Consider the following 21,808-nt stretch of genomic DNA (forward strand, 5'->3'; position numbering starts at 1 on the left):
AAATCTTGGGACCCTAAAAATTACTAGGCCATAAGAACATTCCTTGTGGACACACAGAACTCAATCTCTTTGCTCACCATGAGACAAATGCTTATCTAATTGCTTCCTTTGCTGTATTGTTTCACTAAGAGACTAAGGCCTAAGTGACTATTCCTATAAATTGTGTATTCAGTGAAAGGCTTATTAGAAACTCAAAATAATGCAACCGTTTTTCTCTTATCTACCTATGATCTGGATGCTCTCATTCCCACTTTTGGTCATCCCACCTTTCCAGTTGGAACCAATGTACACCTTACATATATTTGCTGATGTCTCATGTCTCCCTAAAATGTACAGAAGCCAGCTATACCTGGACCATCTTGGACCACCATCAGGACCTCCTGTGGCTGTGTCATGGGTGCATCCTTAACTTTGGCAAAATAAACTTTCTAAATTGACTGAGATCTGTCTCAGACATTTTGAGTTCACACCATACTACCACTACCCATATGGGCATCTTGACTTTCACTTTCAGTACAGTACTCTTTAAATTACATGAGATATTTAACACTTTGTTATTAAATCGGTTCTGTTAGACGATTTTGCCCAGTTGTTGGCTGATATGTCTTCTGAGCATATTTAGGGTGAGCAGAACTAAGCTATGATGTTCAGTAGCTTTTTTGTTTGTTTGAGACTGAGTCTCACACTGTTGCCCAGGCTGGAGTGCAGTGGTGTGATCTTGGCTCACTGCAGCCTTGTGCCTCAGCCTCCCAAGTAGCTGGGATCACAGGCACACACCACCACACCCAGATAATTCTTGAATTTTTGGTAGAGACAGGTTTTTGCCATGTTGGTTAGGTTGGTCTCAAACTCCTGGGCTCAAGTGATCTGCCTGCCTTGGCCTCCCAAAATGCTGGAATTACAGGTGTGAGCTACCACGTCCAGCCCCTGCTTTCAATTCTTTAGAGTATCTGCTATCCTGTTTTTTTTTTTTATTTTATTTTTTTTTTTATTTTTAGAGTTGGGTTCTTGCTCTGTTGCCCAGACTGTGCAGTGGTGTGATCATAGCTCACTACGGCTGTGAACTCCTGGGCTCCAGCAATCCCTCTGCCTCAGCCTCCTGAATAGCTGGGACTACAGGTGTTCACCATCATGCCTGGCTATTTTTTAAATTTTTTTGTAGAGATCCAGTCTTGCCTAGGCTGGAGTGCAGTGGCATGATCATGGCTCACTGCAGCCTCAAACGCCTGTGGTGGTAGAGGAAACATACAAATACATAGATGGTGATGTGGTTTTATGGAGTACCTACTGGGCACAGATTTGACTCAAAGGGCTGAGTGGTCACATGGCCCCAGGTAGGCAAAGAATGGCTTTTTTGAGAAGATATTTGAGCTGGGACTTGAAGGATTCTGAGTAGACTTCCCTCAATTATTTTGCATTAAATTTGCATAATCACCTCCTTCCCCATTACTTGGAAGGTGCTCTAAGTACTGTGAAGTCACACACTGTTTTCCTTGAAACTGTACCATCAGCAAGAGGGCTGATGTGATGGATGAGGAAGAGGAGTAATTGAGGGGGAGAAAACATGAACATTGTATAACTCAAGATTCAGGTGGTGTAATCTCTTATACGCTATCCTAAGTATGCCAACTCTTTTCTTCTGGTTATGTGGTTTTATTAATTCAAAAACTAAACGAATTATTCATTAAAATAAGTAATACAAAGTTTTTGATGTTGGGCGTAGTGGCTCATGCCTGTAATACCAGGACTTTGGGAGGTTGAGGCGGGCGGATCACCTGAGGTCAGTTCAAAACCAGCCTGGGCAACGTGGTGAAACTTTGCCTCTACTAAAAATACAAAAATTAGCTGAGTGTGGTGGTGCATGCCTGTAATCCCAGCTACTCAGAAGGCTAAGGCAAGAGAATCGCTTGAATCTGGGAGGTGGAGGTTGAAGTGAGCCAAGATTGCGCCACTGCACTACAGCCTGGGTGACAGAGTGAGATCTACCTCAAAAAACAAAACAAAACAAAGCAAAAAACCAAAAAAGTATTTAAGCATTTTCATCTAGTTTGGACCTTTCTGTTCTATGAACTCTGGGATAGTCTGCCTGGTAGTGTCTGTGGAGGCTACCATTCCATCAAGGTAAATTCCCACACAACATACCGTAGTTCTCTAATAAGAAGTGTGCTTTCAGAAGTTTTTGGTAGTGGGGGTGACTGATTGCTCATCCAGGCAAGATCTCAAGGGATGTATGAGAGATTTGATGGCTGAAGTATTTCTACAGGGCTTGGTAGCTGTCTGTAGCAGGTTAGAAGAAAGAGGAAAGAGTGTGAATAATTAAAGATGGTCATTTTAAGAATTAGTGTCAGAGGTTGTGAATGCTATTTCTAAGTCCAAATGATAGCCAGAAGTTTGAATTCTGCCCTGCCTTGACGATTTCGCCTTCGACAAATTCTTCATCCTAAAAACAACGTGGCTGGACCAGGTGATCTCTAAAGACCCATTTCGGTTCTCAGAGTCTACAAAATGCTATTTTGCACTCCTCATCCTTTAGCATGTGGTCAGCTTAGGGTGTTGGAATGTGTTTTTTACAAGATGTAGCCTCTTTATTAAAGGATAGGCTGCCAGTGTAACAGCTGTTTAAATGCTGCTTGGAGACAGAAACCATGCTCTATGTGCTCTATGTTCAGGGCACTGTCACAGGATTGGGGATCCCAAGGTTCCTGACACGAAAAAATATGAGCCATCTAATCAAAGGCAAGTCCAAAGCACATAGATAGCCAAACAACTATAATCAGGGACAATAAAAGTGCAATTCATCAGAATAATGGATTTGGAATGGATTTAAATTAATAAAAAGTATTGGATAAACCTTTGCCCTTCTCTCACTCATGGCTGTGACCATGAGAAATGTTACTAGATGATGATGAAATCAGGCTGAAGTCAACTTGAGTGGCAACCAAGATTCTTGCTCTCCTGCTGTGAGAAAACCTCAGATCTCTCCTTGTTTCTTCTTTTCCTCTAAGCCTTCTGCTCTAATTTTAGAAAATGTCTAACTGGCCAAGTCTTTCCATGATCAAAGATGTGGTTACTTTGAGCACATTTTGGATGGTTTCCTTCCTGAAGTCCTAGATATTGAATTATTGAATGGGAGGCCCTCCCCTGAACTCCTCCCCACCTCCCACCCCCCAGCATTTGCCTTGGGTCTGTGTGTGTGAGCCTTCTAACCATAATACAGTAATAGTTTTAGGCTTTTCTTTGTAGGGATTTGGATGACTTCTGGGGAAATTTTGCTGTACTATGTGCATCAACATCAACACTGGTGAAGATGTAGTTGTATACACCTTGCTGTGAAACAGTGTGTTCTCATTACTGCTTCAGTAAGGAGCAACCCCAGAAGAAATGGAAAGAGCTGTGGGCCAGTAGGGTAGTGCACTGATAAAAATGTTAGGGCTGATGGGAGACATCTGGTTCCACTCTGCAGCACTCTGGGCTGCAGTTAGGCGGAAAACTCTTTAAGGAGTCTGAGCCAGTCATAGATATACTTTCTTCTAATCTTCCTTTCTAGCCAATCATATGCTTTTTCTTAGGCGGCAGAATGGAAAGCCAGTTTCAGATTAAAAAAAAAAAAAAAGACAATGTACCATGCAAGTTAACTCATTTAATTCTCATAGCAACTCTATGTAATAGTATTAGTAGCAGTACTCATTTTTAAAGATGAGGAAACTGAGGCCCAAGGAGAGTATGGAACTTCTCAAGGTCACATGGCTAGTAAATGGTAAAACCAAGCTATGAACTCAGGCCTTCCGATGGCAGAGCTGGAGGATTTAATCCTACAGTCTTTCAGCAAGCTAGTCATGAAATTGACCCAATAGTCTCATACACAGTTGTTTTTTGATAAACATAGAAATGGACTCTTTTGGTCTTAAAGCTCACAACTTATCTTTGTTTTATCTTAGTTCCTTCCTCAGGAAAGGATCCCTCAGGCCTCTCAAAAAGCATAAAAAAATGGAAACTCACCAGATCAGCACATCCAGACAGTGAGACGCCCAACTCCTCAATCATCATGATTGCTTCCTTGCCCCTCCTTAGTTCCTGTTTTCTTACACATTTCTTCCCTGCTATATCAACTCCTGGTTTTAGTTAGGGAGATGAATTTGGCTTGAATCTCCTTGGCTGCAGCACCCGATTAAAGCCTTCTTCCTTGGCAGTACTTGTCATCTCAGTCATTGGCTTTCTGCGCAGCGAGCAGCAGCAGGGCCTAGACAAAACCCCAGGTGTTTTGGTAACAGTCAAACTAACAGACTAGACACCTAAAATTCTCATTGTTTTACTTGCATCTTCTCCTCAGACTCCAAAAACATTCGATTTGTAACACCTCGTAAATCTGTTAAGTAGTCCTAGATTAAATAACTATATGGCAGCCAGTATTCCTACTTGACAGATGAAAAGTAGAGACATGGCCTTCATAGAATTGCCTTGAAGTTGTGAAGCAATTCTGTACTGTAGGGCAAGCACTGGTTTCCTGACTTTGGCCTCTACATACTCCCAATGACTCGCAACCATGGTCACCTTATACTTTGCTTTGTGTTACATACCACTGATTTGTAGGCAGAGTTATGAAAGGACAGGTGAATAGACTTATTTTACAAATGGGTCCCTGGCCACGAAGAGTATGCCAAGAATCATATTAACAAAATTCATATCTTACTTCTATATTGTCTAATGCAAAGTTGTTTTCTTAGCACTGTATGTGGGTGGGAGTTGGTATAAATGAAGATGTACACATCACCCCCTTTCCACTTGTTTTTTATATATCCAAGTGTTCAGAGCTGATGCCAACCAGTACCTGTTAGGTTCCAATTTAATTGGAATAGATGACCCAACTTTCATTATTTCCAATATAGTGGCAGGTGTTCTTTCAGCTTGGAGGCCTAATGTACAGTCTTAGAAGATCATGAGGAAAAGTGAACCTAGCCAAATGACAAAGGTTGACAGGTGCTATAAACAGGACACACTGCCTCTAATCTAAGAAATTGGGTCACAGCATCCAAACACTCAATGTAGACAACATAATCCAAAGACAGTTCTTCAAAACTGGCTATCCAAGAAGCACCCATCCTTTGATTAATAGGATCTAGTTTTCTAGCAAGTAATTTCCTGTAGAAGATAAACCAATCCAGCAAGCAATTTATAGCTGCCCCTCCCCACTTCCCCCAATCTCCTACCCACAGTGGTTCATGCTATAAAAGCAGGCTCTTGGAATATGTCTGTAACATAAACCAACCCAGGCTGTTGACATTCTAAGTTGCTGTTTTATATTCCACTTGCTTTTTGTGCACAAGTCAGGTAATTTCCATTTCTATAACCCTTTCTCTAACCTCTCAGTCCCAAATGTGTCCCCTCTATAATTTCCCTTTCTATATAACCAAAAGGGAATACCTGAGTCCAATGGCATTTAGAATCTGATTGTCTCGTGAGACACTGACATAAAATCATGTAGTAGAGTCAAGTCTGTATTTTTGCTCCTGGTTAAACACTGCAACTCCATGTATTATTGGTGACTGATGCACAGCAACTGGTACTTAGTCTCAGAGTGGAAGGCATTCTGGGATATAAAATAACGAATTTAACCACTTCCAGTTTCAATTCCTCATCTGTAAAACAGAATTAAAAGGCCAGTTTTGCCAAGTTTTCGGGGTTATTAATGAAAACGTACATATACAAAGTACTTGGTTCATGTATGGGCTCAATGGTAGCTATTTGTTATTTGCAGGGTTACTAGAGCACTTCCATTTATGTCTCTTTGTCACTCTGACAATCTCTCTGGCAAAAGAAGTTACTGTACAGATAAAATTCTACCTTAAAATTTGCTATGTAATAGGTCCCTGGGCATGGAGAAAGAAGAGGGGAAGGAATGGAAGAATTTTCCTAGTCCTCTGTGCCAGGAACCATGCTAGGTATTTAATATTTACTGTTGCACAAAGTGGGTGTTCTTTCCCCTCTCTACTCCAAGAGGTGGAGAGGGTGAGTGTCTGAGCAATCACGTTGTATAAGGTCTCTGGGCTGCCTTTGGACCTGGTATGAGGTCTGACTCTAATGTCAGCCTGTTTAAGAGATATTTCTAAAAGGAACCCACGTTACTCCTGCTATTGCTGTACTTCAGTAACTCCCATGTATGTGGGCTGAGAGGTGAGGATAAGTCACTTCAAACCCAGGTCTCATTAGAAGATGGAGAGGGAGGGTTGGTATTTGTATTCTGACAGTTTGAAACTGTCAGAATACAAATACCAACCCTCCCTCTCCATCTTCAATTGTGTTAAGGTCAGCTGTGTTAAGGTTGGTCAGGCAGAAATGAACAAGCAGAGGCAAAACGAAAACACATAAGAGCTAACTGCTATCCACACACAGTGTACTTTAAAAATGGTTTTATTGAGTATTAATCAATTACAAGTACAGTGAGCTAGACGGTAAGCCAAAGCACAGTTACAGGTTAAATATAATCACAAGGATGTCTTAAATAGAAACCCACCATGCAGGCAGGTTAAGTTCCTTGATGCCCTCCTTTGGAAAGAAGTGGAAGGTAAGGGAAAAAGGAATTCCATTTCAGGTGAAAATACGAAGAAGACTAGAGGAGTTTAACGTGCTGTAAGCGATTTTCCATGACCAAATCTGTAGGATTGCCAGATTTAGAAAAACAAAACAGTGAAAAAAACCCAGCATGCTCAGTTAAATTTGAATTTCAGACAAATAATGAATATGTTAACTGCAAATATATGCCAAATATTACATGAAACATTCTTAAGCTGAAAAGTTGTTTCTCTGAAATTCAAACTTAACTGGGCATCTTGGACTTTATCTGACAATCCTACAAATAGACAAATGCAAAGAAAGGAGAGGGGTTTGCCACAACCCCTGCCACTGGTCGGTCACACAGAGACTAAAAATAAAAACAACACCAATAATGAACCAAAGAGTCACTACACTAGTTACTTACACAGACTAACATCACAATGAGAAAATACAGTTACTACTCTGAACGCTGTTGCCAGGCAACACTCTACATTTCCTCAAAGCTGGTTTTGTAAATGTTTTGAGAAACCTTGATAAAAGTACCTTTTTAGTTTGTAAATATCAAAGACAAATATTACTACTACAAAGATAAGATGAGCTTGAAACGATGGGAGCAGAAGCAGATGTTATATGCACATGAAGAGTTTCAACATTTTATGTCATGAAGACAATGGTTACATAGTCAAGGTCATCTTCTAGGTCTAGGCTATTGGCCTCAAAGATCTGTGTTCTTCTTTACTTTCACTGTGGGTTGTCTAGCCTTTCATCCTGAACTTTGGGAGGGGTGCACGGGTATGTGAGGGACACCCCACTACCAGGGTTCGACTGCAAACACTCTGAATCAACAATGGGCTTTCAGTGCTGCCTGCAGAAATGGGTAGGTAGACTGATAAAAGAAATCACAAAATAATCTGAATTCTGGAACATGAGAGAAATCTCTTTGGAAGGATGGGTGGTAGGGCAGGTGCGAAGACATTAAATGTAAAGCAAAAAAGAATGTGAAAGAAGGAAAAGTCAAAATGCAATCTACAGTGTGAATGTTATTTCAGAGGAGGCAGAACTCTCTGGCAGTGTATAAAACTCATAGTCATACTCCGACCACATTTGGTCGTACAAAGTACGACCAAATCTTTAGCTTCCTATAGGTTTTCACTTTAGTATAACCACGGTTTACATTTTAAAACAATTAAAAAACACAGTTTGTATATCACTCAAATTCTACAATGTATCACAGTTGTTGCTGTATCCCCACATACACAATTTAATAGGCTTTAAAATCTTTCCAGCACTTCTCCAAACCAGAAATCTGGTAGCTGAGTAATTTCCGATATGGAGAAATTGAAATGGATTAATTTTAATCAGCTCCACTGCATGTAAGAGAATATTACTTATGAAATATATCCTCATAAAATAAGATTAACAGGTATGAAACATATGGAGACATGGCTGACTCACTGACACACCTTTCAAATGCTAAGCAGTGGGACTAAAATGTTCTACTTATTAAAATATAAAAGGTTAAAAACTTTCTGTCATAGTTAAGGCTTTCTCAAGGAGAAAAATTTGTCTATTAATAGCAGAATGAACAAGTTGCTGAAGAAGCCTCATGTTTTATAGTAGTATTTTTCGAATGCATTTCCTTTTCATACACTACATACATACAACAGCTCAAACATCACTTTCACAATTATTCTTTTCACTTCTCTGTCACTGATCTGACGGTAGAGAAATTTAACTTTACTCTTTAAATAAATTTTGGACATGAAACCTTATCTTAATGTCAGTTTTGAATATCTGACAATTAGTAAGGTCTATAGCTTTATGCGAGATAATTAGTCCAACAGAAAACACAGTAAGAAGGCTATTCATCACAGATATCACACAAATGGGACACAGACACAATGGGGGAAAGGTGCTTGAAAATACACACCACTTCTGTTTGCAAGGCCATTTACAGGAATCCAGATCGTGCACATGTTTAGAAGGGAGGGAGAGCAATGCCCAATAACCCTTCGTGCAACTGGGAGATACACTGAAACAGAGAAAAACCTAGACAACTTACTGCATTCTGATGCCATTTTCCAGCATAAATCAAAATTTTATTTTTTTTTTAAATGGCAACAATAATAGAATGTTAATCTACATTACTTTATTTGCTTGCCATATTCAGGCATTTCTCTATATTTCAATGTACTTTGCTATTTTGAGAGCAAAGGGAAATCAGTCTAGCCACTAACATCAAGCTCAAAGGAGTACAAGGATGCTATTTCATGAAAACATCCTAATGTTTATTCTACTTAGGTTGCTTGAAAAGCTAGAAATTCCAAACTCCAAGAATGAAAAGGAAAACAAGAATCCTGGTTGCACTGCTATTATTTTGCATAGAATCAAAACTCTGGGTTCCATGGTGTCATTTGTTAACAAAGCAGCAGAGTGTTCTGAGCAAAGCGCATGAGGCCTAATATCCATTCCTGGTTGTGATACAAAAACTAAGAGGTATCTGGTCTCCTTTTTTAAGACCCAAGATGAGGAGAAAATGAATGGGGTCCAAGGTCATTGTTGGAGCTCACTTTAATTCCAGACTCGTAATCTAGGGAAAAGGGAAAGAGGTCAAATACAGGAGAAAGTATCAGGACCAGGGCACTTAATTTATGCCTGAGTCAAGTATCCAGTTGGCCAATACCAGGTAAACTGGAACTATCAGGTCTAGAAAGCCCTTTTGTTTTGGAACTCCAGTAAAGCTGGTGGAGATGTTCAGATTCTTTCTTCCATGTGGTTAGGGAAACAGAGGGGCCATTTCAGGGTAGGCCATATTGGATGTTCCCAACTTGTTAGTATTTCTATATAGTACATATACAAAAAATAAAATAGACTTCAGTCTAATTTAATGCCATGTTTTTACATTGGAAAGGGTTCTTCATACGGCTACAGAGGAAAATCCCAAATGTAATCAACTTTTGCTAACTTTTGAGTGCACTCATAATGACCTTTGGTTTTCAAGTTCTAAAAAAATGTATTTGGCTCCTGTGATATATCCATTAACCGACTCTCTTAAACAGATGAATAATGCATGCACATTCTTTCAAGAACTACTTGAATCACTGTAAGACAAGAAGCATTGGAAATGTCTTCCTTATACAGTACCTTCACTTGGCACACAAAACATTAGACGTACAACATTGGCAGTTTAAATATTGAACCACAGTTTAAAGTGTAAGGCCCAAGATTAAAACTGGCACATCAATTAATCTATTTAGTATGATGGAAACAACATACAACCACAGTTGGGTAGTGGTTTATCTTTTTAATGAAGCTATAAAGCTTTCCAAATCTATACCATATTAACTCTTTTACTTAACTAAAAAAATCACAGCTGTGTTTACCATTTTAAACTATGTCTGGGGGGAAGGTAAGTAATACACACTTCACCGCTACTGAAAACTACACAGATGGTAATTTCTTCAACCCTTTGTCACAGCAAAAGAGAAGGAAAGAAGGGGAAAAAAAAAGCCCTCTTATTGAATATCAACTCTCAAAGTTTCATATGGAATTCTAGTGCTATTAAACAAGTAGCCAAGACACAAACACCCAGCTTGGGTCACTAAAACTTCAAAAGAAGCAACAACTGAGGCCAATTCTTGATTTAATTTTGAGGACCCATGCAAGATTCAGCTACAAAATTCAAAATAGTATGGATGCCTAGTTCCAGCATTGAATTGAAGCCAACATGAAAGCAAAATGTGTATTTTAAGAGCCTATTTCTAGAATTTTTGCATGTAACCATTTTATTTTGCGTCAGGAGATTGAGGAGGTCACAGCTTAATCGCCTTGCATTTAAAAACCCACTGTTTTCAGGGCTTTCAATTGCAATGGCAAGTTTGTGTCACACTGTCTTTCCTATTCCTCGTGTTTCTATTTCTTTTGTTTCAAAGCAGAGCAGATGCACAGTATAGCAAGTAAAGAAGTTAGTGTACTCAATTCATATTCAGTTAAGGTGAAAAGGGCAAGTGTAAGAACTACAAGGGATAATTTTTTAATAAATGTCAATGGCACTTGGTAAATGTTGATGAAAATAAACAGTAATTTCACAAAGAAAACTGTATGGTATTTCTTTGTCACCTTCATTAAAAAAAAAAACAAAACGAAAAGGGCTTTGGTTTCAGTTTTTGTTCTCCTTGTCTACATACACTAAGAAGCTTGACGAAATCATTCAAAAATTTAACGCAAGGATCTTTATGAACTATTTGAAGCATGCCACTTACAATAAATCCCAAATCTGGAGTAAACAAAAAAATCTTTGCATTTGTGTGTATCTATCCACTATTAGGGTCTGAATCCAGCTTTATCAACTAAAGAAACAATAAAGTGGTCTTTTTGTGACTCTAATGAAGTACAGTAATTTCACTGACTTCTGAAATAAGGCAGCTAATTTGGAGTGGGGTAACAATCCCGACAGTACAGATTAAGGGAAGGGAAACATTTATTTTTGGAGGCGCCCCCTGGATCCAGTGGGGCTGCAATGATACAGAACCACATGCTCCTTACTCTCCTTAATGCAACTCCTCCCTCATAGCCTCCCCCGATTTTTCACCTTGGAATTCAAGCCTGTCCCTGGCTGTGTTCAGCCTAATCTCCAGCACTGTCCTGAAGGCTTCTGTGGCAGGCTTGTATTGGAAAGAGCAAGTGGCCTTCACCAGCTTTGACTTCTCTGAATTTAGGAGTTCCTAAGTCAGGTTGGTGTTTGTGCCCTTGCCTTGTAAGATGGGCCGATTCATAAAAGGATGCTAAAACTTGATGTTTTTTGCTTTTCATCTCAATTTACGTTAATGAAAAGCACAGCTACAGAGCAAAATAAAAAAAAATTTTAAAGTGGAAACTGAGTCTTGCTCAGCCAGAAGCTTGGGTTGCATTGCTAATGATTTTGTCAGCATGACTTTGTGCAAAATATCCTCAAGAAGGCGCTGGCTCATTTTCAAAGTAACCAAAAAAACCAACCAAACAAACAAACAATAGCCAACGATGCATGTCTGGCAAATCAAAAATGAGCCTGTTGCTGTCATACGTGTATATTTGTTTAATATACACGTGTCATGCATAACAAAACAAATGTAGTGTGTGAATTGTGAACATTTGAAAAAGTATTGGTTATCCTCCAAGTCTAGATCAAAGCAATCTTGTTTTAGAAACGGATAATTGCAATGAAAATGAGCCTGAGATATGTTAAAAGGCCGCCCCTGTAAACATTTCCTCAAAGGGAACAGTAGCAGTGAGTATGTATCAGTTACTCATACTATATTCATCACTATAGCAATGCTTTATAAAAGACAAACAGCTTATTTCTAGGCTGTCAGGGATTTACAGAATGTTGATGCTGCTGTTAGAAACAAGCCTCTGTAATCTAGTCCTAGTTTGAAATCTTATCTGGCCTTCACCAGCAGGCATTCACTAGGTCTTCTGCTCTGCGGCTGTTGCAGTTTGGGAAGGGGCTTCTGGCTTCATGATCTGGTAAGTGATGAGATACTCTGGGTACGCCTGGGAAGGACAAGAAGAAAAACAAATCACCCTTCTAGTAGGCACAATATTAAAGCCTTACTGAATGTGGAAGCCTCAAAGGCTATTAATTGTGGCCAATATTCTACATAGACTCAGTCTCTTAATAGGTGCCTGAACCATTTAGAGGTCCACCTACTTAACTGTATATAAACCCTAAAATCTAGAAAACTGAATGTTATTTCTACTTTGAATACTGTAAATTAGTTAAACTCCATTCAACCCTTATTAGAGAGCCACGTGTCACAAGTAGGGAAACCAAGGCCCGAGGCAGCACTTATATCTTTTTCACCTCACAGAGCATTAGTGCTGTCACACAGCATGTGTTTAATAAAAGTCTGCTAAATGAAAGAATAATTTTGCTGAATCAAGTCCAAATTAATCATAGAAGATGATATAACCCACTGAGCTACAAGGAGTAAGGGTGAGATTACGGAGACACCAATAACCTGGAAGCAACAGTTTGGGAACAATTTTTTTAAATTGACAATCAAAGGCATCATTTACAGGAAAGATAAGGGCTTCAATTTAGACTGGCCTCCTTCATATTCTCGTTGTCTCTTCTTTCTTGCAGTCAGCAAAACATAAGGCTGTGTCTGGAATGGCAAGAGTACTTCTTGGTGGCAGCAGGAAAAAGAAGGCTGACCAGAGGAAGCTGCTGAAAACCTCAACCAGAAATCACAATGAAGGCAGCAATTGGAAGGAGAGGCAGGATACCCCTTAGTGTGTGACTACATAGGAATTCTTCAACCCTAACTATAACATGAGACGAAATTAGACTCAGCATTTCAAAGTGGTCTGTGACTTAAAAAAAGACTCTTGGGTGAGCAAAGTGTTTGGGGACCAAAAATAGTTTGTTCAATGCTGACCAACTGCTTGTATATAGACATGGGATAAGATAATAAAAGTAATGAAGGATAAGAAAAAACTGAACTTTAATATTTAAAATGCAGAAATAAACATGACAGATTTACTGAATAATTTGTAGCTATACAACTTGATCTTGAGAGACAAACACACAGCTGTGCCTTAGCTCTCCTCATCTTTAAATGTTAGGATATAATATTAGAATTATATCCTAATATTTAATATTAAATAATATTAGGCTTTTTGTGATATATTTAATATTCATGTTAACATTTAGTAATGTATCCTAATATTTAATATTAAATATTAGGCTTTTTGTGATATATTTAATATTAATGTTAACATTAATGTTAATAATATTTAGTAATGTTAATGTTAATATTTAATAATAATACAATTTTTGTGAGAACTAAATGCAAAAGTCTTAGAATAGGTCTGGCATATTAAGAATCTAAGATGTGTAAGTTATTATTATTAGTATTATTATTGATTAGACAGTACTGCCTCCTAAAAGGTCTTGGCAAGGACTTTAAAAAGAACAAAAAACCATAAATATGTTAAGTTCTGTCTCTCTCTATATAAGGAACCATTCATAATATTATTTTCTGTAATTACAGTCTGCTCTGATTTTAGTTAAAAACAGCAACAGTTTCTATCTTTAGTATACTCAGTGGAAATAAACCAAGATTGAAAATCTCTCCTGACTTTCCAATCTGAAGTCTCAGTAACCAGTTTATACTTTTATTTTTGTGAGAATATTATAGTTTCTCACAAAAGAAACTATCTGTAGTTTTACTTTAAGATGTACACTTACTTTTTGAAATGGTTTACTAAAACAATCTAGGTCAAATAGAAAGTATTATAGATATTGCTAATATCTAATTCTGCTAATTCTAGAGTTGGGATAAAAAACCTAGCAAAGCTCAAATACTGGTAAAAAACAAAAATGCGAATTAATCAGCCAGATGGTTTAATGGTCAAGAAAACCATTTATCACCATCATACAGGTATTGAGCATCTACTGCATTAAAAACACTCCAGTGCGAGCTGTGCACCCTGCTGTGAAGGAGCTTACCATCCAGCCAGACAAAAACATTAGAAATGTAAAAAGAACACAGGTGGCATATGGTAAGTGTCAAAAATGAGTGGAAGCCCACTCCTACTTCCTTTTGTCTCAGTGAAGTTCAGTATCTATAATATTTTCTATGACACATTATTTTACTTGAGGAAAAGTTGTTTAAGCAAAGGAGTCAATAATGCTGGTGTTCGCATTTAGGTAGCTCATGATTTAGGGTGATCCCTGACATACGTACATTTTTGTCAGGCAGAAGCTAAGATTCTAAATTACTTAAAAGTCCTTATCTGAGTGCTGCTGGCTCCTACTGATCAGGCTACTGAATAGTTTCTACGTACTCTTTAAGATATTGATTATTTACATCAAAGTCCAGAGGGATTTAAGGCAAGGGAATTATCAAACTGCAGAACTAGATGAGCCTAAGATGGATCAAAAACATCATTTTCTGTCAAGTCACTTTAAATCCATGCTGGTTATAAAAGCATAGAATGTATTTTTTAAAATACACAACCACTTTTGGTAACTCACTTTATGAAATTTCTTCTTAATCCAAATTCCTAACACTAAAATTTAAATACAAATGCTCTGTTTATGTTTCATAGATGTTAAGAAGGGATTGTCATGCTCTCTTAATTTTGTATATTTGAAAACCATTCTAGAAATCTTTCTATAGTCTTTTCTTCTTCAGGTTAAGTAATTCCATATTGTTCACATCAGTTCAGCAAAATAGGTGAAATCTCTGTAGCAACCAATGACCAGAGAACACCTCTCCTTCATATCTAATGTAAAGTTTAAAGTACAACATATACAAATGCCACTGACATTTTAATTCCAATCATATGTTATAATCAGAGCCACTTTTCTTTTCAAGAATAGTTCAGTTAACTTTCAACACATCTTTTCTATCTTCAAGAAAGAAACAATCCCACCAATAATGAATATAATACTCCTCAAATCAATCCTCAGTCAAAAAACACATAATAAAACATTTGTCTGTTTTTGAAAGTGTTAAACATTAAGAGTGAAAGATGATTTGCAGTGTGACTAAGGAGAATGAAAATAAAAGTTAGTAAAGGAAAACTTCACTATAAAATCAGGAAAAACTGCTCATGGGAAAGTACTCAATTAGTAGACCCTACAGTAACACTATCCATGTGGACAAGTATACCTGAATATGGAAAAGCAATTATCCTCCCCTGAAATAAAGTAAATACTAAGTGCTTTTCATTTCTCAAGGCACTTTTTTCTTTCAAATAAGTTTTGCAATAATCACTCTCTAAAATTATTTCATCAGAGACTCTAAATTATCAAGTCAAATTTTACCTGGGAAATGGTTAATCAGTAAATTTCAGAAAAGTAAAATTATACTTATCTTTTAAGTATTACTTACTATTTCTTTGTGCCCAATTATGAAAGAAATATTTACTACTACAGATAACTCATATATATTAAAAAAATATATGGTAAAGAGAACTGAAGTCACTCATTATTTTAATACCCAGTGATAACCATTCTTATGTTGTGGGTGAATCTATGTTTGGTATATGTCATGTAAATGTTAAAAAATACCAGACATATGAATACATTAAAATTTATTTAACAATTCTACTTTTGCTGAATATTTAGGTTGTTTAAATTTTTTATTATGATAATCAATACAGTTATGACTATCCACATATTCATGTATATAGTGTGTGTGTGACTACCACTGATTGTTCCAAAGAAATTTCTAGAAGTATAATTACTAAATCAAAGTAAAAGCATCTTCTCTAGATGTCTAAGGTTTATGACTTAAACAGAAAAGCATGGCACATTTATTCTTTATTTAAACTTTTTCTTTGGAAACAGCTGCCAACTTACAAGTAAGCTGCAAAAATTAAAATGGTACCAAAAACAGCTACATAACTTTACCCAGATCTACCTATTGGGAAGGTTTTATTTATCTCATTTGGTTTATCATTTGCACCTTCCCTATCTCTGTATACCAGATATGTCCAAGCCCACACATACATACCCCTGCACACACGCACACATTCACATTCACAAGCACACACACATGCATTTTCCCTGAAACGTTTATAAGTTATATACATCATCACGGTCCTTTATGTCTAAATATGCCAGTATATATTTTCTAAGAATAGATATACTGCCTTACATAAGTACAGAATCAACCTTATAATTTTATATTGATATAATACTTTTATTTATCTAATGTCCATATTCCAATTTTGTTAGTTGATCTAATAATGTACATTCTCTTCCAATACTGGATGCAGTTTCGGGCAGAAAGTTAACTCAGTTTTCTATTTTTTAAAAAATTATATATCATTTAATTATATGTATTATATTTGAATTATGTAAATTACACTTTATAACCACATTGGTATAAAGATGAATATATTCATATTATGAATTAAAACATTGTCTTTGGTCAGGCATGGTAGCTCACACCTGTAATCCCAGCACTTTGGGAGGCCAAGGTGGGCGGATCACAATGTCAGGAGTTCAAGAGTAGCCTGGCCAACATGGTGAAACCCTGTCTCTACTAAAAATACAAAAATTAGTCAGGGGTGGCGGCACCCACCTGTAGTTCCAGCTATAGTTAACTCAGTTTTCATGTCTCTTGGGCCTCATTTAATCTGGAAAGTCAGCATAGTCCTTCCCTGTCTTTTAAAATATTAACACTTTCAAAGAATACAATCTTTCCACAGTAAAAAAAAAAAATAATAACAAACATTCCTCATTTTTATTAGATTTACCTTATGTACTTTTGGCTGGAATGCTGCAGAGATGTCATGCCTTTAGAGTATCCATCAGAGGCACACTATATGCCTATCTGTCCCTCACTGATGGTTGATGTTGATTTTGATTATCTGGTCAAGGCATTGTTCCCTTCCTCCAATATATAATTACCATTCCCTACCAAGCCCCCTTTGAAAGTAACTTTGTAGTTAAAAGACCATGCAAATATTCTTCTCCTTACTGAAACTGTCCCCCATATTTAGCATCCATTGATAATTCTTGCCTGACCTAATCTTTTCCATGATAGTTGCATGATGAGAATTTTTCTTTCTTTTTTTTTTCCTTCTCTCCACTACATGTGCAGTGGGAACGATGGTTTTTCCAACTCCAGAACTCCCTGACATTTACCCATTTGCCTTTGGCATTCTACTGTAATCAAGAGCTCCCCACTTCTCCTTTATTTTCTTATTTATTTATTATCAATGTAGAATAATGAATTTCTATATTTTCCAGTGGCTTAAAATTCTTGACTCTACTTATTTTAGTGTTCAGATTATCCCAGATTTGACTGGGGTAGCCCCTTTCATTTGGCTTTTGTGTCCTTGTGACATGGCCCCATGATTTGTTCGTCAGTACTTCGTTACTTTGTGGTCTAACAAGGTGTTTGAAGCTCACCTTGTACCTATTTTACCCAGCCCTGGAATTAGCTGTTTAAGATGCCCTGGTTTCCTTTAGTGGGGAGTGGTATTAGAGACCAAGACCCAGGCTCTTTCCTATTGTCTTTCCTTGCTTTTGGCAGACAGAGCTAAGAAATATATGTACATACATAATCATATACATACAAATGCTTACATTTATACTTACCCATAAATTTACATGGGTACACACACACACACACACACACACACACACACACACACACAGGAAACCAGATCACATTAATTCTTCCAATTTCAGTCCATCCCTAGAGTCTTTCTTACCTTCCCCATTCCATATTTGTATGTCCTTTCTTCTACAGTGAAAACTTTGGCTCCTCAAATCAATATATCAACACATCCACTCATGTGCTCAATCCTATAATACGCTTAAGAGTTTCATTGTTTTGCCCACACCATCACCATCAACAGACTTACTAAAAGCAGCTCGGGATTCCTTTGTCGGTCTTCCCACTACTGCATTCCCTACCCTGCCCACAACGGAAGGCATAGAGTAAAATACTGTTTTCATAGGTTATGTGTATTTAGTTATTTCCTTATTTTTTCTCTCCTCTTTCAGTGTATTTATGGTATTCATTTGAAATTCAGTTAAGTTCAGACAAATTGTTATTGTTTTTGGACAAATTCATAGAAATTTAGCTGTACTGTAATAGTTAAGGATTGGGTTGAAAATCACAGAAAACTTCCTGTATGTATACATTTGTCTGTATATATATTTCCATACACACACACACACACACACACACACACACACACTCCCCCTCTCTCTCTCCAATTTTACTGTGGACTGTCAAGCAGTTGGCAGAATTACATGTACTGTAGCTTTACGACTCAGAAAGCTAGAGTTCTACATATGTATCATGATCTGAATTAGAGAGACTCAACTCATGTGAGCAGCCTGTGGCATGTATATCCATGAAGATCCACTAGACAGTGGATCTTGCCCTGCCATGTTGAGCATGAAGTGGCACAAGGCATTAGTTCAGAGCAGTAGGCCTCAAAACAGCATGAGAGTCCAAGCCTTTATTTCTCAAATGCCCTCTTGTTCACATTGTGTTATGTGGCTGACAACTAACTAATGGCTTTTATGTAAAAAGTTGATGTAGAAGAGTTATTTTGGTAACTTTATTTTGTATCTGAAGTAACTCATACTAGCACACTGTGTGGTGGATTTCATTGAAAGGTTTTCTCAAGTCTTATATGGTCTCTGTGTTCTGTATTGACATGTTTGGTAACTTGGTTATGCTTGATTGATGAGTAACATACCTGTTCTCCTCTGTAGATGACATATTCAGCATATGCCAGCCCATTGACGCTCGGTCTACCAATGACTGAGTGATGCCCTGGAGGCGCATGAGCCATTTTCATGGTGCTAAACTGCAGAAAGGATTTCCCAAGGGTCACTCTACAGAAGAGCATTTGTCTAAGGAAAAAGAAAACAAGCAATGCTTTGAAGGAAGCTTTAAATCTTACAATGATGTAACTGCTAGGTCTATTAATTTCTAAAAAATTTAACATGAGGCAAGCTAACTTAAATGTAATTTTCAGATTTATGAGTAGGAATGGGATGGAATTTGATACAACAATTTACTATAAACAGTTACCAGGCTCAACAGTTACACTTTTAAGTTTAAAGTAATTTTGATATGGCTTAGTAATCGGCCATAGAAAATGCCTGCAGTAAATTCTGCCTGGTAGAAAAAGAGAGAAATAACCAGAGAAAAATTTAGTTCTTGCACGGATGGGTAGGTGAAAAGTGAAAAAATAGGCTGATGGAAACAACAACTGAAGTTAAGATTAGGTTTATTCATTATGTGGAAAAAGTAGAAACTGGAATGAGATAAACAGTAATAATAAAAGTGGATCATGAACAAAAGTACCTAGCTTGAATGTATGGCTGAAAATCATATTAATCTGTGTGAAACATGAATTAGAGCAGATGTCAAGTATTATAGAGTAAGAAAGGTTGACTGGGAAGAAAGTCTATTATACATACTAGGGGTTGGCAAACTATAGCCCCTGGATCAAATCCAGCCTGCCACCTGCTTTTGTAAATACATTTTTATTGGAACACAGCCATGCATTTATTTACATATAGTCTATGGTTAGTTTGCACTACAAGGGCAGAACTGAGTTACTGTGACAGGGATTGTATGACCTGCAAGATCTAAAATAATTATTATATATCCCTTATAGAAAATGTCTGCCAATCCCTAATATAAGCAACAAACATTTTAACTAATTAGTACAATTGGTCACACTGTTCAATGTAAACAATTATAATTCAATCAAATTGTTTTTAGTAATGGAGTATAATCTTTGTGTTATCACTAACCAGGGATTTTATTTTGAGTCAACTAAAATTTGTACTGGATCCAGGATAACTCGGTCTTATCTGGACAGGCTTTTTGAGTTCGATGCTATTGATGATCCTCTGGGATGCTGGCTTGGTCTACTATAATTTCTTGCAGGCCCCAGAGGAAAGGGCTTTGTTCTCCATCAGAAAGAGGCTTTTTGAGCCCTATCTCTACATTAGTATGTTGTCATTAGATTCTGTGTGCTCCTAGTCTATTATGTCACACAAAGCTGAACCTGACAGGCCCTGGTCTTCTGCTTCCTGCACCAGGGTTCCCCTGTTGCTGCTGAGGCAGGAGACGACTTGGGACCTGCTCAGCTACCCATGAGCTGCAGCTGTAGATGGGCAAGTGGAGTGCTGGCTCAGGTCTGCTGGCTCAGGTCTGCTCACTGGATTGCCTGGTACACTGTGGTGCATTACAGGCAAGCAGCAGATACTGCAGCCTAAATGGTAGGGGTACCAATTAGCCCTATGGGGCAAATTTTGGCAAATGCAAGATAGGAGCCAGCAGACAAATTCATCTCTTTCTCTCACTGACATACTACTGCTCTGAGATGCTGCAGTTCATACAGCCTCTTTGGAGATGTCTCATGGACTGAGCAATCGACTTAACTCACTGTGAGACTCTGGCCAGAGCTCATCAATGCATCACACTGTGGTTGCTCTGCTATCTTCTCCACCTCAATTCTTTTTGGGCCCTCATTCCTGCTTCCCTGGAGCTGCTCTAGCCAATCAAATACTTGTCACCTACTTTTGCTTTATGCTCTTGTTTTCTAGGAAATCCTGGCTAAGACTTAAACTTGTGTGTCTAATTTTAATGTGTGACTGTTAATCTTCATTGAGATTCATTTTTATTGCTTATTTAGGCTCATTTTTGTCTCCAGAGGAATTATGTTTGAAGCATTAAAAAAAAAAAAAAACTTTTACATGCTATATATTCTTGAAAATTTCTCTGTATTCTTAATCACAGAGGTCTTAACGGAAGGAAGTTTCCTTCTGGACATATGACATCCAACTCATCAGAATGGCTGATGGCAATAATTTTGTTCAAAACACAGCTGAGAGATAAATTTTAAGGTCAATAATCACAATGAATGTTAAGGTTACGGGGGCTTTTCTTTTTTTTCCCCAGAGATCCTTGTTCTGAAATTATTTGGGTCTTTTTAAGGTCTTAACCAAATTACAAAATATGTTATTAACCTGGGTTTGTAAAAAGAATGCATTTGGTAACTTTACAGAAAAATGTAATAAATCCCAATCTTTGTATAGTATAATTATTTTGTACTTTTTCATTGCCAAGGAAAGGGACAATATTTTCTTTTTTTTTTTTTTTTTGCTACTGACATCAGAGAGTATACCATTGTTCTCTCCGATTTTTGAGTTTTAAAATCCTATTAACAAGGCCGATATTCATTGTTTGCTATTAATTCCAAAGTAGATATTTTAAGTTGCCAAGGCTAATTATATATCCTGCCTTAAAACAACATCACCAGCAACATCAGAAGTAAATTAAAGAGTCTACCTTAGTAGTATGTGTGTCTTTGTTCAGATGTGACTAGAGCTAGTGGTTCTTTGTTCTACAGAAATCATCCTTAGCCTTGCCCTATTCTGATTACACAAAGCAAGAAAAGTGAAATCCAGGAGACAGCCAAGTTGCTGGGAGTTTTATCATATAACCCATGACTGGAAGACATCTACCTGGTTTTTACCCCTGGTATCTGCTCTGCTGTTATTGCTCCTGTTAGGGCATAGGCTGATCAGCTGCTCCCAACCCACAAGAGCCAACAGGATTTACTGGGACACAAGACTGAGGATAACCTGTGACTTCTGCAGAGCCTGATAAACCAATCTGGGGCTGGGCGTGGTGGCTTACACCTGTAATCCAGCACTTTGGGAGGCCGAGGCACGCAGATCACAAGGTCAGGAGTTGTAGACCAGCCTGGCCAA

At 37.7% G+C, this 21,808-nt stretch overlaps 1 protein-coding gene and 1 long non-coding RNA gene across 5 annotated transcripts in view; both read right to left on the reverse strand.

Moving 5' to 3' along the window:
- Positions 1–961: 961 nt before the first annotated feature.
- Positions 962–6,228, reverse strand: LOC141580842 (uncharacterized). Its single transcript, XR_012513218.1, has 2 exons — positions 5,422–6,228; positions 962–4,240 (listed from the first exon to the last, which is right to left on the reverse strand). It is a non-coding gene; the product is annotated as an uncharacterized LOC141580842 (long non-coding RNA).
- Positions 6,229–6,392: 164 nt separating this feature from the next.
- TNKS (tankyrase) overlaps positions 6,393–21,808 on the reverse strand; it is a 196,608-nt gene continuing 181,192 nt past the window's right edge. For 2 of the 4 annotated variants that reach the window (XM_074383913.1, XM_003944055.4), the window contains exons 26-27: positions 18,772–18,928; positions 6,393–12,084 (exon numbers count right to left, since the gene is read on the reverse strand). In XM_074383913.1, coding sequence (XP_074240014.1) covers positions 11,998–12,084; positions 18,772–18,928 — 244 coding nt within the window. In that variant the 3' untranslated portion in view covers positions 6,393–11,997. Of the gene's footprint in view, positions 18,929–21,808 lie in introns of all 4 variants that reach the window. The other 2 variants (XM_074383914.1, XM_074383912.1) reach the window with 1 other exon arrangement.

This window comes from Saimiri boliviensis, chromosome 13 (assembly GCF_048565385.1).
Source record: "Saimiri boliviensis isolate mSaiBol1 chromosome 13, mSaiBol1.pri, whole genome shotgun sequence".
Classification (NCBI taxonomy): Eukaryota; Metazoa; Chordata; class Mammalia; order Primates; family Cebidae; genus Saimiri; species Saimiri boliviensis.